At 41.4% G+C, this 18,173-nt stretch overlaps 1 protein-coding gene across 1 annotated transcript in view; it reads left to right on the top strand.

The window, feature by feature from the left end:
• The window catches only part of MYO3B (myosin IIIB), a 250,467-nt gene that overhangs the window by 193,482 nt on the left and 38,812 nt on the right, over positions 1-18,173 (top strand). Inside the window, exons 30-33 of the mRNA XM_072121763.1 lie at positions 1,367-1,433; positions 6,289-6,376; positions 12,582-12,694; positions 16,051-16,097. Coding sequence (XP_071977864.1) covers positions 1,367-1,433; positions 6,289-6,376; positions 12,582-12,694; positions 16,051-16,097 — 315 coding nt within the window. The remainder of the gene's footprint in view (positions 1-1,366; positions 1,434-6,288; positions 6,377-12,581; positions 12,695-16,050; positions 16,098-18,173) is intronic.

The following is an 18,173-nucleotide window of genomic DNA, read 5'->3' as shown; positions in this document are numbered from 1 at the left end:
CCAGCGCTACAAGGCTGTAATAATAACCACTAAGCCACCATGGGGTACTTGAAGAAGGGCCCACTGGGCATTAATATATGCACTGGTTCAGCAATCTATTGATCCATGTGAAAGACCCAAGGATCAGGCACCAAATGCTTGCAACAATGATGCAAACGGTGTATGGAGAAATTATAGTAATTATTGCTCAAGCCAAAAATCTTTAAAAAGTCCATATGTTTTATTACGAATTGAAACTCAATTCACTCCGAAACAAAGTGTAAGATGACTGTTTAAGGGGTTGTCCAATCACAACAAGGTCACGGGATAGGGGCTGATTTGTTGATCGTTGTTGACTGAAAGCTCTATGCTTATGTTCAGACCAGGGAAAGGGGACATTGCTATGCAGTTCTTGTCCAATGTGAGAGGAAAGTAATGGGCATGTTTAAATCCAGCACATATGATTATTTATTTCCCAAAATCTGTATTTATGGGAGAAACTATTCAACTTGGCCAAGTGTGCATGTCTTCTAAGGGATGTATAGCACTCGCGAAACTTCTAGCAGTTAGCATTCCTGTATACTGAGTAGTCTCCTAAACTATAAGGAACCACAGGTTACCTCTGTCCTCACCTTTGTTGGCATTGTGGTGTTCTTTTGTTCTTCAAAAATTGTGAAAATCACTTGTATGTGTGCCTTCATCTTGAAATTGATGCCCCCACAGGTTGTCGGCCTGGGGCTTTTTGATAGAGTTTTGGTGAGGGCCAGACCATTCATCATCCCTTAGAAATTTAAAAAAAATTAATAACCTCCACATTGGGTTGTCTTCTGCTTGAGCTCTGGAGCCAGGGCCGGGACCCAGAGCTGCTGGGGAGGGCCCACATAAGGCTCAACATAAGGAAGCCATGAGGGTGAGGAGGGCTGTATCTAATGAATCATAATTATATAAAATACCCATGAGGGGCTGTTTGGGATGATAAAGTAGGGAATATTTTATGGAACAGGGGACTGTTTTAGTTTCTGAATTTATAATGCTGCTACGTGAGTTCACTACAAAGGGACCCACTATGGCGCTGTCGCCCAGGGGCCTACTGATACATGGAGCCGACCCTCTCTGGAGCCATCACTGTGTTAGAGCCTGGTCTACCGGAGGATCTGTTTCTCTGGTGGGCCAGTCCAAGCCTGCCCCCACAATGTGTCTGGTGAACCCCAGTGACCTAGTAAAATACTTTGTTCAACTTTTTAAATTTAGAATTAACCAAACATACAAAACAATATAACCCTAATTGTGTCCCATTTCCTGTACTTTGATAAAAAAAAAAGTTAATACATTGAATAATTGTATTTCCTCGCTAATAAATCACTTTATCTCATTTCTGTTCTCCCAGGCAAGAGAATTGTGACACTACTCATTTCACAGCAGAGTCAGGAGTCCTGGACCAGCACTTGGAGAAGGTAGTCTTACGCGGAGGCTCTGAGCGCGCCATTGTTACTCCGCATTCCTCTGTCTACTGTTCATAGTTGTGTTCACGGCTATTTGGCTGAACCATGTGAACATGAAACCGTTAGTTATGTTTTGAAGTCTGCGAGACAAAGGCCCCGCTTGCTCAGAACTCGAGTTCTGTGGAAAGACAGGGAGGTACAGTGAAAAGAGAGTATCAAAAGGCTGAAAATTTGCTGCGGAGAATAAAACGCGAGCTGCTCCCCGAGGTGGTGTGTCTGTGCACTCCGCTTAGCTACAGATGTTACAGCCTCTATTTTAGTAAAGACCTCAGGTTCTTTGGTAGCACTTTGATATCCTGCTCGAATTCAATATGTGAAATGGAGGAGTCTTTCTGTGACTTGGAGCACAGTACAAGCTTTGAAGTTTGATCCAATTTTTGCTGCTTACCATTTGATGTTGAAAGGATGAAATGAAGAAAATGTACAGTTTTTTGCCAGTAACTCTGTAGAGCATATGTAAGATAAAAAAAAAAAAATCAAAATCCGCTGGATGATGTACTTAGAAATGTTAAGCAGATTAATACCTTCCTATAGCTTTTTGCTGATACAAATGAAACACAAGGGCGAGGGGGGGGGGGTGGAATGCATAATGTGTCCTCCGATTTGCACTAAAAAAAATTGTATTCAAAGGAGCTACTTCTCAAAATACCTAAACTGATCAGCAACTATGTGTACTGGGTTATATCTGGTATAAGTGAGTCAAAGCAGTGGTGGGCATATAAAAATTATAATTGCCCTGGCTCCTACATGGCAATGGTACTTCCAGAGCCGGTGCTCCGAGAAGGCCACAAATTATCCAAAGTGGGTTTGGTAAGCCCTAAGACCAAAGACCACAACTACCCTAGCAATGTGGGAACCTGGAGTCGAAAGAGAGTAAATACATTTTTTTTTTTGTTTTGGTTACCCCGTGATTTACTGAAAAAGTCCTTTAACAAACTCACGCTTACACTTTACTCTCTTTTCTTTTCTCTTTCTGATCACTGCAGGTCACAACTATTGTCATAGGCTGCTTTGTATAATAATGTGCTTAAAGGGAGTGACTGAAATTACCATACAAACAAAAATATTACTGGACATGAAACCTTATAAGTTTTCCAGTCATACCTTTCCTGTGTACATGGGCAGCTGCTGAAGGCATTTCCTGGAACTGCTTTATATACCTGCCCAGTTCCATTATTCCGCTATTAGTTATACTTATATCTTGCCGGTGCTTTTGCTATTCTATTGCTTATTCTGGGTTATGGATCTCAGCTATTGTACAATTCCGCTTGGTCTCTGTTTCTGTACTGTTTCTGCTATCTGTGTTGTGACCCAGACCCCTGACCTCAGTTTGTCAGTCTTGTTTTTTTGTCTGCACTTTGGCTTAGGGAGGGACTATCCTTGTGGTTGTTCCCTATCATCTAGGATACTTGAGGAAAGTAGGCAGGTGACAGTTCTAGGGGGCTCAGTTTTTGGCTCAGTGTCCCTATCTGTCCTTCCCTGTGCTCCTAGCCCCCCACCCCCATTACACCTGGACTATTGATTTGTCATTTTTGAGAATATTCTGATTTTACTTTTATGTAAATTAACTTCTTGGTGCACAAAGGGTGGGACCATGTCTGCTTTTTTCCCTTCTTAACTGTGCTTTACAATCTCTTCATTGACAATCCATGTGTTTGGGGTCCTGGAAGCTTTTTGAGCCGATTGAGCTTACATTTGCCCAACAACTAAAGATTTGTGAGGAGTTATTGGCAGAAATTTAAGAGCAGAGTAAAGAAAAGTTTTCAGGGAAAAATTAAAGGTTATCTACCTCCAAAATGAAGGATTGTAAACCAAGCACACTGACATACCGGTGTGTGTTTCTTATGCCTTTGTTTTTAAGAATAAAAGCTTTACAAATTATGCAAATGAATCGGGGTAGCTCCAGGCTCCATAGGTCCATAGGTCAGACTCCTTTGCATAATTTTAAAACCAGGGAATAAGAAGTTAAAAGAAGAGCAGATCCTTCCAGAGGGAACACACACCTGCATGTCAATGTGCTGGCTTTACAATTCGTGATACTGGTGGTAGATGTTCTTTAAGTTTAGGACTTCAATATTGATAACATACTGTTAGGGGGTTTGATTCCAAATCTCCCAACAAATGAGATATTTAGATGTATTATGGTGCTCAGGAAGACCACCGTATGTCAAATATGTGTATTGGCCATGCCTGATCACTGCAGCTCCACTCCAGTGATGTTCTCTACAACCACTTCTGAAATTGATCCCATGTTCGAAGGATAGGTCTGTCCTAGGAAATAGCTTTATATGTATCAAGCAATCAATTTAATTGTTGTTGAAGGGTTTTCACTATGCAGAGGGGCCACTTTGCAAGTTTTACTTTCCGGCCTCATGGCGCTTGATACTTTGTATTGTTGAGATACTGTAAATATCTCTTATTAACTACTCACTATACGCAGCATCATTACCAATGTTGCCCACAGATCTTATCGGTCTCTGAACCAGCATTATCTCCTTCCCACAAGCTCAGTACATTTGAGGATTTCATACTGGTAACTCGCAATTTAGATTGTTTAATGTAATATAATCTTCAATTGTTTTCCATCCATGAAATTACAGAAATTAGCAGAGCTACCAACACATGGTAATATAATCAAAGTTCTTTTTTTTTCCATTCCCATTCCCTCGTATTATAATAACTTTCTCTATGCCTTATTTAACGCTAATAAGCTTGAATTAGGCAAAAGAAAACTTTCAAACCAGCTCAGATATGACATTTTATCTTCTAGTTATTCAGGTGTAGGCGAAGCTTGGAATATGTTAGACAATTTGTTGCCTGGACTGTAACTATATAATTTATGTAGATATCAACTGGGGAAAATGGAAAAGAACATTGCATTATTAAAGGGGTTGTCCACTTTTAGCAAATATGGTTTGTGTAATGAAATGTTGTACAATAAACTTTTGGTATAACTTCCTCACAGTTTTCTAGATCTCTGAATTCTATAGCTTTTAAGAGCCAGACCTTGGTCAAGTGATGTCACACAGGTCCCAGGTTTGTTATATTCCTGGTCATGTGATGTCACACTGGTGTACGGCTCATTATATCCCTGGTCATGTGATGTCACACAGGTGCACAGCTCATTGTATCCCTGGTCATGTGATGTCACACAGGTGCACAGCTCGTTGTATCCCTGGTCATGTGATGTCACACAGGCGCACAGCTCGTTGTATCCCTGGTCATGTGATGTCACACATATGAATGGCTCATTATATCACTGGTCATGTGATGTCCCACAGATGCACGCTTCGTTATATCCCTGGTCATGTGATGTCACACGGGTGCACGGCTCGTTATATGCCTGGTCATGTGATGTCACACAGATGTACAGCTCATTATATCCTTGGTCTTGTGATGTCATACAGGTGCACAGCTCATTGTATCCCTGATCATGTGATGTCACACAGGTGCACGGCTTGTTGTATCTCCGGTCATGCGATGTCACATTGGTGTACGGCTCGTTATATCTCTGGTCATGTAATGTCACACAGGTGCAATGGCTCATGCGTGACATCACATGACCAGGGACTGTTTTTTATCCACAGGAAGTAAACAATGAAGCTTCCTATAGAATGACAGCAAGCGGAGATCTCGAAAACAGCAAGGAAATTATAAAGCATATTGGAAATGATAGAACTTCTTATCACACAAACAATATCAAATATTTACTGTTACTGTACAACATCTTTATATTCGGACCAGTATGGATCATGTCCATAGATAACGATTTGTGGATGGTATTGAAGTTCTTATCTTCCTGTCCCTGTTGTATATGATGGAGATGAGGTGACCAGTGTAAATAAAACACCGGCAGAATTAGCAAGTATCAGTCTATTATTAGCGAGAGTAATAATTGCAGAATATTGTACTTTTGTTAACCCTTTAGTGACCACACTGTTGTGTGACTAGATGTGGCAGCACTATTTGTCATTTTTATCACTCTCACCTTTCAAAAGCCATAATTCTTTTACATTTCTAATCATCCTAACCATACGAGGGCTTGTTTTGTGCGGGTTGAGTTGAATGTTCTAATGGCATAAATGTAGCATTTGGGTATTTGGCATTTTTTGGCTTTTTAAATTCACATTTCTCACTCTGTTTTACAAATCCTTAGCACTCCCTATTCACAATCTTATAGATTTTATGTATTTAACTTTTCATCTATCTATCTATACAACTTCTATCTCCTATCTATTATCTACAAAATCTATCTCCTATCTAGCTATCTATGAATCTATCATCTTTCATATTTATCTTCTATCATCAATCTATCATCTGTCTCTCTCCTATAAAATTCTCTTCCAGTCCGATATAACAGATACTTACCTTACTACTGTTATTATTGTGCAGGGCTAAAGGAGCCTCTTCTAAATATAACTGTTCATAAAATAGTTTTATTGTGGGACCCCACTTTCAGTTTTATCCAGGCCCCCACTTTGTCTAAAACAGGCCCTGACAAGAGATATTACAAATCTAATTGTGGCAATAAAGCTCTATGGCAATTCTAAAATACTACATGACCTCCTTCACGTTGAAAAGAATTTCCCCTTGATGCAATATGAGGAATTTCGAGATGGCGCCCATGTTCTGAACATAGCCAATGTTAGCCCCCTCACACATTACCTGCTAGGATATTCACATGTACTTTTACTTTTTGTTGCTAGAACTGTGCCCAGAGACTTTTGACTCTACTGGTAAGATATTGTTTCTTATGGTTCATTAATTCTGTAGCATTATTAATATATTTTTCTTGTTTCAATTGAAGGATTATGATGTCTTAAGCATGCATAATTCAGACAACATACACATGGACAGCGGAAGACAGAATTTCAACATTCCATGCAGAAGTTCAGGTAAATTCTAAATTTCATTTTGGTATAGTGGGTAAGGGATAAATAATACTTCCTTAGCTCAGAGAACATTGGATAAATGTTGATGTAAAGTGGATACTCCCCAACCAAGTTCACATGTCTGTGAGGGTTATTTGAAGGTGAGGATTACAGTTATAAGATTTTCGGCCCATTCTCCTTTTTAGAGACCTGACCTCAGCAGACCTGACCTGGGTTCAATGTGTAATATAGCATCATTGACATTACTTGCAACTTACAATATGCATGTCATGTCTATTTATCAATTGTTGTATCTGTCAAAGTCAGACAAAGGCAATATCACAGATAATTAGAGATGAGTGGACCTGAAGTTTGGGTCCAGGGTTCGGGTTCGTTCGGCGCAACCTTGTCATATTACCAGATTAGTGCCTGTGCAGCCAGTCCGGCAAATTGATGGCCCTACCTTCTAACAATGGCTGTGATTGGCCAATTACAGTCATGGCTAGTAGGGGTGTCAAATTCACGGATTGGAAGCAATATAACTGGGTTGCCTAAGTCATCGGGGCACATTTACTAAGGGTCCAAACGCCGCATCTGATTGTGCACGCGATCGGATTGTGGCGCATCGTTGCCGGCTTGCATGCAACACAAATCAGGGGGCGTGGATATCGGACAACCTGACTGATTCGGACAAACCACGGAATTTAAAAACCAAATTGTGTCGCAAGATCAGCCCTCACATACACCGGGAACAAGATGGTGAACTCCGGCGGACCTCAGTGGGGGAAGCAACACATGCAGGAAATTGGACGCACGATCTTAGTGAATATCCGAAGCTCATCCGACATTCCGGATCGGCGGCGGTAAGTAAATGTGACCCATTGTGCTCATCTCTGCAGATAATACAAGTCAACTGGCCACATAACTATTTTGGTGGCCCAGATGTGACTATGATTTGTAGTTATTATTATAGGCATGGAGGAAACGCGGTCAAAAGCTGAGCTCCAGTAGCCTTCGGCTGTTTGTCTGTACCCAGATATCACTAATGAACATATTTCAGTGTTCTGATGAAATTTAGTTTTGCCTCTGATATGATTTCGCCTCCAGCAGTAGATCATACGTAATATAGAGCCTGGACTAGGATGGCTCTGCTGCTTAATGTAATTTAAGGAATGAAGATCAAAAGTAATGAGAACATAATCAAAATTGCATGCTATAGATAAATAAGAATATTAATATGATATCAAAATATAATTAAAATTGGCCATCATCTAAGGGGAAAACATAGAAGGTGTTTAGGCTCAGAGATTTGTAGATCTTGGAGGACATCACAAACAGCCTGGGGAACAGAACTTACCATGGAAAAACTAATAAAACTTGTGCTGCCGTCTTGGTCCCTCGTTAAATCTTTTCAAACTACAACCAGACTGGTGGCAAGTACAAATAGCTAAGGCCAAAAAGGTTGAAACATGCCTTCAACTTAATAAAATTCATCCGAAATGTTAGAATCTGGTAGAATGGAAAGATAATTTGATATAAATTCATAGCAATTAACTTTCACTGTACAATATACAAATTAGCCCAATGAGGTGATTCAACAATCTGAAAAAAGCATAACATAGCTTAAAGGAAGTTGTCTACCCTGCATCTACTCCTACTTAAGCAGGCCATGGAATTCATGGTACAAGCTCCAGTGGCCGATCAACTTTGCGGTGCTACAAACCAGGGGTGGATTTAGACTATCATGGGCCCTGGACTGTATGAATATTATAGCCCCTACAAGTCTGGAATCACTTCCTACATATCGTACCAGAATCAGCTTCTTGGAGAATGGAGGATGTGTCCCTTATGCCTCCTTTCAATCTGTGGTTTCAGGATCTTTGGAGGTCATTCAAAGGTTCTAAGATGGCTCTTGTGTACATGCGTATTGCTAGTAGAAACAGATGTACGAGGGTTTCATGGTTGAAGGTCCTTCTCAGTATAAAATTTGGTGGGCGATTTGGGGGGCAATGGGCCCCCTAGATGGCTTGAGCCCCGGTCTACTGCCCATACCACCTATATTATAATCCACTGCTGCTTCCAACTCTTCCATCTACCACAGCTTCTTAAATTTGACAAATAGTCACTTGGCTGAGCCTAATTGTGGGCTGATGATTGATAAACCTAGTTATGGCATAGTTGGTGAGTATGTGGGTCAAGTCTGGTCTCTGGCTTGGCTGGGCCTGTCTTGCTGTTTTCTGATTTCTGGTGGTTCCCTTTTAATGATCAGTTGAGGTCCCACCAATCAATTTTTTATACCCTATCCACATTACAAAACCTATTAAGCATCTGGCTTTTTTTTAACTTGACCTCACTGTCATGCCCTACATTCTAGTTAGGTTAAGTTATAGATCTCCCAATTAATATTGACCATTCTATAGAGTGAAGTTTTTTTTTAAGAAACTGCTGATAGTAAAGGTAAAATGTTCCTTTTCTAAATATTTTGTTCCCATTTCAGTAATTTCTGAATACTGAATATAAAAATCCTCTCCATATCACCTAAAATGATCTGCCACTCTGTATCTTAATTACAGTTAGTTTTCTGATGTGCAAATGAGTATAAATGAGTCATCTTCTGAATAGAGGAGTCATGTTTTCTCCAGGCTGCCTTCTTCTTTTAATTGTTGGTTCAGTGACTCATCAATTCTCAGCCTGAACACACAATAAGTCCTGTCTAAATTGGAAACTGCAGATCTTGTCACCACACTCACCCCGAGATGGGCGGGGACAATCGGTGCTGGGCAGAGCTAAGCACTAGTCGCCGGAGCTAACACATACGAAAGCAGGAAAAGTTTAGGGAACAATTTAAGCTGGTACATTTGCACTGCACTTTTCAACAAAGGTACAGTGTGGGGAAGGGAGGTGTGAATATGGATTATTGTGTCTGTTCTTGATGACAGGTTCCCTTTAATAATGTAATTTCCAATTAATAAAGGAAAATCACCACTTTTCAAGTTTTATCAGGCTCCACAGTTCCTTCCAATGCAATTATGGCTCCTCAACAATGCAATTTTCCTACCCTGTGGGGTTATGTACAGGGTTCCTCACTGGAAACCATTGACTAGGTTACTATCCCGTTTTTTCAAATTCCAGGTCCTGGCCCGGTAGTGTTGAACAGCCTGTGTCTCTGTATCTAGTGCCACGCTGCTCTGCTGTGCTTTCCTAACTGCAACTAAACGTGACCCAAGGCCTAGTGTTGGGTTAGATCATTGATAACACAAAGCCATATTTTATTCTAGAAAGGGCTAAGAACATGCTAGGTCATAGACTTGTATTGTGCAAAATTGTACAGTCCTCAATTTAAGGCACAATTCCAAACATTAAAAACATTATGAAAGAGTGAAAACCACTATAAAAACACAGTCAATGGGGGATCATTTACTAAGGGCCCGAATCGCTATTTTCCTGAATATTACCGATTTGTGCCGATTTTCCCTGAATTGCCCCGTGTTTTTGGCGCATCGGCGCCAGCATGCATGCTAAGGAAATCGGGGGTGTGGCTGTCGGAAAACCAGACGGATTCAGAAAAACCGCCTTTATTTTTTTTTTTAAAAAGTGTCGCTTGACACATGCTTACCTGCACCCAGGATAGGATGGTGAACTCCGGCGAACTCCAGCGCAGCAGCGACAGCTGGTGGACATCGGCCGCACTACCTTAGTGAATCCCAGCCGGACCCGAATACTCGACGGAGAACACACTGCTGGATCGCGACTGGACTGGGTAAGTAAATCTGCCCCAATGTATGTCTAAGTTGTGATTACCATTATGATTTATGGGCTGGGGCCAGCCAGCAGTGTGCATCAACCACATGACACATGGTGGCCATGCTTGCAGGCCTTCTGACAGCGGTGGGTGAGCACTGCTCTTCCCACCGATGTCCATAGGGAATGAGCGGCCATGTTGTAAATCCAGCTAAGAAAAGGACTTGCTATATAATTTGTGACACAGCTATTTAACACATTCATGGTGTGGTGAGACGTGGTGCATGCACCATAAACATGTACAATAGAAGTTTATGGGGCCATAAGTTAGCTGCATTTTGTATGTCTAGCCCAAGGCACAGCTGAACGTTTGTGTGCATAAGGCCTAAGACTGTTCTGAAACCACCAAGTAATTTTGGCATTTTTCAGTGGGGAACTATTCCAACACCAAAGAGCCTTACAATACAATATTTTAGTGGAGCACACCAAGAAATCTGATTTCACGCCCTATGTGCCACACTTAGCCTTCATGGAGTCATATGATACCATCATATGACTACATTGTACCTAGCTCATTTTGACAGTGTATATATGGTGAAGTAGCCCTTTTAAAATTATCAAGTGATTATATTGTATAAAAATGAAAAAAAAATTATATTGTACAAAATTATAGCGCGTAAAGCCAATTTGCTAGGTACTAGGTACTATGACTCCTATGTCGCACACAGATCATATCTGTAGTGAATGGAAGCTTTTATGTTGATAATTGGTTGGTAATTATATTATCGATGCTTTTTCCATAGTCTCTTTCATCTTAGAATCATTGTTTGTACCTTGTTATCAGAAAGATGATGCTTTAGTAACACATAACTGTCTAATCTCCCAACTATAAATGTTGCAGTTTATGGTGGGACAACATGAAAATGCATTATGAAGAATAGAAATAGTGGTCAAGCAAAGTCTAAGGCCCCTTCCACACTAACGTTTTTCACGCGCGAGTTCTGCGCGTGCTTTTGACGCGCAGAACTTGCATTGCACTCTGTCCCATTGTTTCCAATGGGCCTTCCCTCATTTGCGGTGTTTTTCACGCGCGTGCTTGCGTTTGTTTTTCCCGCCCCATTCAAGTCTATGGAGACGCATCAAAAATGCATTGCACTCGCAAGCATTGCAAGTGCAATGCAAGTGCAATGCGTTTTAAACGGATGGGTTGCTAGGTGACATGAATAATTCCCCTGCTCGAGATCGAGCATTTAATTAAAATAACACAGTGAAGAACAGTGAAGAATAGAATAAAAACAGTGAACACAGTGAACACAGGATCATTTAAGTGAAAAACACAGTAAAGAACACAGTGAAGAATAGATTACAGATGTTCGGCACATCTGCTTACTTGTCGGGAGATACGTGCGAACAAAATAGCATGTGAAGAACACTATATATGTGTGTGAAGAACACATTGCAGATGTTTCCATACATCTGCAATGTCTTCTTCACACATATATATTGTTCTTCACATGCTATTTTGTTCACACCGTTCCGCGCGTATCACCCCGACAAGTAAGCAGATGTGCTGAACATCTGTAATCTATTCTTCACTGTGTTCTTCACTGTGTTTTTCACTTAAATGATCCTGTGTTCACTGTTTTTATTCTATTCTTCACTGTTCTTCACATCTGCTAACTTGTCGGGAGATAATATATGCACGGAACAGTGAAGAAAAGATTGTAGATGTTTGCATACATCTGCTAACTTATCAGAAGACATTCTTTTTCAATTAAATAAAACATTTTATTCCCGAACCATGGTCCCATTGACTTAAAAAACGCGTGCGAAAAACGCACCAAAAACGCAAAAAAACGCGAACAACACGTGCGTGAAAAACTCAAAAACGCTAATGACTCCAAGGAAAAATGGAACAAAAACGCAGCCAAAAACGTCAGTTTTTCACGCATTGCACCCTGACGTGAATGCAACGCTAGTGTGGAAGGGGCCTTATCCTCTGAACGTTATGGAATGCCTTGTTTTTCTTAAAGGGTTGAAGATAATTAATTAGTTATTAGAAATTTTCTTAAATTTAGGGTAAAGTCATAGTTCAGGTTTGTTAGTCCAACATCCGGGTTTGTTACTACTTTCTGTGTTGATAACTCTACACCATAAGAGATATTGCAAATTATCGATTCCTGCGATAATTCTAATCTTCTTTCATATGTTACATGACCACCTTTCTATTGGAAAAAGTTGCCCCTGATCCAATATGGCGGCTTTCAAAAGAGCGGCCGTGTTACGGTAATAGCTGAAAATATAGGCCCCCTCATACATTAGTTACATCAGATATGTCATACATCAGATATGTCATTTTACCTCTGGTTTTCAAAATAACTTTTGACTCACTATGTAGATTTACATTTAAAGAATAAATAAAGTGCAAATGATAGAAACGCCCAGGCAGATTTTGTAATGAAAATTTATTTGACTATAAATTCTCTAGTTACAGGTACAGAACATTATTTTGAAAAAAAGTTGAGAACAACCAGAAGACGTTGTCACCAGCCCAAGACATTGAACAGTCCTGAGGACAGTCTGTACTACAACCAAATCAATGTAAGTGTAAGAAGGTATCACTGACCGGGTAAAGCTTCAAAAAACATATAAATACACATCAGATAGCGATACCCCTCCAATTCCTATAAGCATACACATGCTTAAATTGTCTCCCTGTTTTGGGACGGAGCATGTAAATCTCCTCTGTCCTTCTGATCACAGAAAATTGGGCCTGTAAAATTAATATAAACTGTATGTACTCAAGTATAAGCCAACCTGATTAGGTACCTAATTTTAACACAAAAAATGGAAAAAATATTGACTCAAGTATAAGCATAGGGTGGGAAATACATTGGTCACAGCCTCCACCCAATATATAGCTAGCCAACACGCCCATACCTCCAATATATAGCCAGCCAGCCCAAGCCCTCTAGTACATAGCTAGCCAGCCCCCTGTCCCTCAGTGTATAGCCAGTCAGCCCATTCCCCCTAGTTTATAGCCAACCAGCCCATGTTCCCCGGTCTATAGCCATCAGCCCATGCCCCCCAGTATACAGCCAGCCTGCCCATACCCCCAAGTATACAGCCTGGCAGCCCCTTCCCCCAGTATATAGCCACCATTCACAGTTCCCAGTATACAGCCAGCCTCCCCATCCCCCCAGTATATAGCCATCAGCCCATGCCCTCCAATATATGGCCAACCTACCCATGCTACCCAGTATATAGCCAGCCTGCTCATGCCAACCCAGTATACTGCCAGCCTCCCCATGCACCCAGTATATAGCCATCAGCCCATGCCCCCCAGTATATAGCCAGCCTACCAATGCCCCCAGTATATAGCCATCAGCCCATGCCCCCAGTATATAGCCATCAGCCCATGCCCACCAGTATATAGCCATCAGCCCATGCCCCCAGTATATAGCCATCAGCCCATGCTCCCCAGTATACTGCCAGCCAACCCAGTATACTGCCAGCCTCCCCATGCCTCCTAGTATATAGCCGTCAACCCATGCCCCCCAGTATATAACCAGCCTACCCATGCCCCCCAGTATATAGCCAACCTGCTCATGCCAACCCAGTATCCTGCCAGTCTGCCTATGCCCACTAGTATATAGCCTGCAGCACCTGCCCAAGGTATGCCCAGCCTATAAAAAAATTATAAATTCTGTACTCACCTTTCCGATGCCCCCCACAGCTCCTCTTTTGTCTTGCAATGCTCTGGCTCTGTGTCCCTGCGTGTTGCCATCGCACAAAGCATCGACACACACCATGATGTCAGAAAGCTGCTGACGTAATGGTGTGTGCGATGGCCACGGACCCAGAGCCGGAGCATCTCAGGACAGAAGAGGAGCTGCGGGGGGCGACGGAAAGGTGAGTACAACGGGGTTTTTTTATAGACTCGAGTATAAGCCAAGTTTTCCCAGCATATTATTTGTGCTAAAAAACGTAGCTTATACTCAAGTTTATACATTGGGGGTCATTTACTAAGGGCCCGATTCGCGCTTTCCCGACGTGTTACCCAAATATTTCCGATTTGAGACGATTTTTCCTGAATTGCCCTGGGTTTTTGGCGCACGAGATCGGATTGGGGCGCATCGGCGCCGACATGCAAGCGACGGAAATCGGGGGGCGTGGCCGAACGAAAACCCGACGGATTCGGAGAAACCGCCGCATTTTAAAAAAAAAAAGTGCCGCTGGACACGCGCTTACCTTCACCAGGAATAGGATCGTGAACTCCGGCGGAACTTGGCGGACTTCAGCGCAGCAGCGACACCTGGTGGACGTTGGAGGAACTACCTTAGTGAATCGCCGTAAGACCCGAAGGAAGACCCGAATCCACCGTAGAGAATGCGCCGCTGGATCGCGAATGGACCGGGTAAGTAAATCTTCCCCATAATGTACAATTCATTCTTTTCCCCAGACAGTAAAGCTGATAATTCACCATGATAAACCAGGGACACTTACTGATAGATCCAGACACTCTGGGGATGTTAACTGAGCAGTTTCCAAAAAAAGTTTGCATTCCAGCTCTCTCATGATTAAAGACACTGTGCATGCTCTGATTTTAAACAGCCATGATTTTTTATATAAAGGCTTTTTGGATATTGTTATTTAGAGCTGGACAGCAAATTATTTTTGGAAACTGCATAATTTACCCCTGCTGTAGGGGTGGCCCGTGCTCAGATGATAAAAGCTGTTGCCATTAAAGGAAATCAATGAGCTGGACCTCAGCACATATGTGCTGTAGCTTCACAGGCTGTTACACTTCTGGCTCATTAGCATAATTTTAAAAGTCGAGTTAGAAGGAAGGAGGCCATAAATAACACATGTAAAAAGATTACCACAGTTACGGTGCCTGGATCGATTAGTGTCTCTGGTTTATCATGCTTCATTTTGATAGTGGATTTCGTTTAAGATTGATGCTGGACCAAATGCTTGTTCAAATAGGCACTATTTTGGACATACACATGCACACTCAGCATAACCAAGCGATGATTAGAACTCAATTGAAGAAGGAGCCATCAGTTTATAATAACATGGCCTGACCACAAATAGCTAATTGGTATCCCCCTATTGGCATATCCCAAGCTTACATATAACCCCTTGCTCAGTTGGGTTTGGCCGATGTTCATCCAATATAGAGCATTTGGTCCAGATAAAACTTATTTGGGGGAATCCCATATCACTATTAACTAAATTTCAGGTTTCCCCTTGGTATGTGACCAAAATAATTTTTGTTGTAAAGAAATACACTTGTGTACAAGGATAATGAGTTATACTTTACGAAAAAAGAAGACAATAATACAAAAATGTTTTCAAAAATTTGCTCATAAAACCTGAAATTGTATTGTCCTTCCAGAGAGTAAATCCTCTTAGAAATTGTGAAATATTTTCCTATTTTCTATATATTTTACTTACAATTTCTAGCTATAAAATTGCTCATTCTGATAATTTTATTGCAATATTTCTGTAAAAGCCCCGTTTTCTACCAATCATTGGGAATGCATACGGAGCCTGAATAAATATGGAGTTCTCTGAAATACTCGATGGTGTTGAGGATTGTTGCTTGCTCCTTTTAATATGTCTTCAGAACCTTTCCCTCCTTCCTCCATTGTAATAGGCCATCTCTCCATCCCCTCTCTTAGCACTGTGCTGGCGGAACATGTGCCTATACCCTTTATCTGTTGCTTTCATATCAGGATGTCTCCTTTCACGGTGAATAATTGATGTGGTTTATCAAAGAAAACCAACATGCATGCTTCATCAGGCTCACTTGAACCCTTTGATCAAAAAAATTATGCTTTGACTTGTGATATTATCAGCATCTGCTTGCATTCAACACAAAATCACTTTGAATTAAAAATTAACGACTCCCCGCTTGGCTTCTGAAAGCGTGTTCTTGGTCCTTCCCGCAGGGAACTCTGGAATATCAAGGGAGCAAGCGGAAGCCGAGAAAACTTGGGTAAATATCTGCGCTCCGTTTTAACAACTGTAAACAGAATTTTTATAAAAATTGGAAGTTTTTAAACACTGAAATGGTTTAATATTAGACCCCTGGATGTGTTACTAACACGGGCAGAGACCCCCGTCTATACAAATAAAGGTGAAATAGATGCATTCAGACTGATGGGAATCTTTAGAGGGTTGTCCAGTCACAGCAAGTTCTCATATATTCATAGGGGATAAGTTATCCAAGCTGCTGATGGGTGGGGGTCCCAATGGTGGTACCCCTATGGATCATGAGATTGGGATCTGTTGTACCTCAGAATGAACAGAGCGGCACTTTTCATCTCTATGTCCCTGATCGAGATTCAGTATTCTGCTACCACCATGTGCATTTGAGGTACAATGAACCCCCATTCTCTTAAGACATGATGGTTATACTGCTGGGCCCCTGTCCTGTGACCGAACAACCACTCTAAAGGGCTGTCAGGGACAAATATTGGCTTATCCTAAGGATAGGTCATTAATCGGAGATGACTAACAGCTGTCCCTGTATTAGTATATTTACAGAGAAGGCTGCTAATCACTGGGTGTGGTAATAAGGACTCTCACTGTCAATCACTGTGTGTGGGCGGGGTAATCAGGACTCTCAATGTCATTAACTGTTTGTGGGAGGAGTAATCAGGACTCTCACTGTCAATCACTGTGTGTGGGTGGACAATCAGGACTCTTGCTGTCAATCTCCGTGTGGGGGCGGGCAATCAGGACTTTTGCTGTCAATCTTTGTGTGTGGGTGGGGCAATCAGGACTCTCACTGTAAATCACTGTGTGTGGGCAGGGTAATAAGGACTCTCACTGTTAATCACTGTGTGTGGGCAGGGTAATAAGGGCTTTCACTGTCAATCACTGTGTGTGGGCGGGGTAATTGGGACTCTGACTGTCAATCACTGTGTGTGAGCGGGGAAATGAGGACTATCAATGTCAATTATTGTGTTTGGGTAGGGTAATCAGGATTTCCACTGTTAATCATTATATGCAAGTGGGTAATCAGGACTCTCACTGTCTCTCCTGGGGGTTATATCTGGACATAAATCCTGGTTAAATTTATATAAACTTATATATCATAGAACTCAGCTTCGCTCCCTCTATTATACCCTAGTCAGGCAGAAAAGCAGAAATGATCTGACAGATAAGGTGTCTTTTTATGGGCATTTTACATGGTATAGGTTGTGTGATCAGCAGACAGACATATTGGATGTTGGACATTAATGAAAGCTGTTCCCCTATATGCGTTATAAGTGGACCGTATAAAAGCCCTTTGAAGTACATCTACCACCAGAATGAAGGACTGTAAACCAAGCACACTGACATACTGGTGTGTGCCCCCTCAGACAGGATTTGTGCTTCTTTTATCTTCTTATGCTTATGAGCCTTCTTATGCTTATGAGCCTGAGGGGCCCTGGGCTCCATGGGTGTTAATGGAACCTGGAGCCCCTCAGGCTCATCTGCATAATTTTAAAGCCTTTTTTTCTTCCAAACAAGCAGCCAGATCACCTTGTATTATTGAAGATCAGTCAAATTAAGTCATATAAAGGACCCTTGTATCGTACTCCTGTGATTGTTATCTGAACATTGGTTGTACTCCTTATACTTGCAACCTTAAAAGAAGGGAAAAGCTTTCCAATAATTTTAAATAGATCTCTTATAATTTATAGATGGAGTGTTAATAGCTGCTGGAAATCATATTTAGGCAGGTAATGGCCAGACTCACTTTTTTCAATAAAAATCCATATTCCAGTCATGCAGCCAGCTGCTGTGCTAAAATCCATTAGATTTCTTATGCAGCAGATTAATATTAATTCATCAGTAAAACCTGATTGTGCCGGTGCTGATTGATGGAATTTGATCATACCCAGCCTAATAATATAGGCCGATAATTCATTTTCTACAGTATTGGCTCAACACGTCCATTGACTTGATGGAAAAAGTCAAGATAGGGTCTGAAACTTCCTACAATGGGTCCCCTGTTAGCAAAGTTTTGCGCCCCTATCTAACTTTTCCAATATTCTTTGAAGCAGAAAAGTGGCAGGGGATT

This window comes from Engystomops pustulosus, chromosome 8, assembly GCF_040894005.1.
Source record: "Engystomops pustulosus chromosome 8, aEngPut4.maternal, whole genome shotgun sequence".
In the NCBI taxonomy this organism is placed as follows: Eukaryota; Metazoa; Chordata; class Amphibia; order Anura; family Leptodactylidae; genus Engystomops; species Engystomops pustulosus.
The sequence above is the reverse complement of the archived record's forward strand: the minus strand, read 5'-3'. Positions and strand labels throughout refer to the sequence as shown.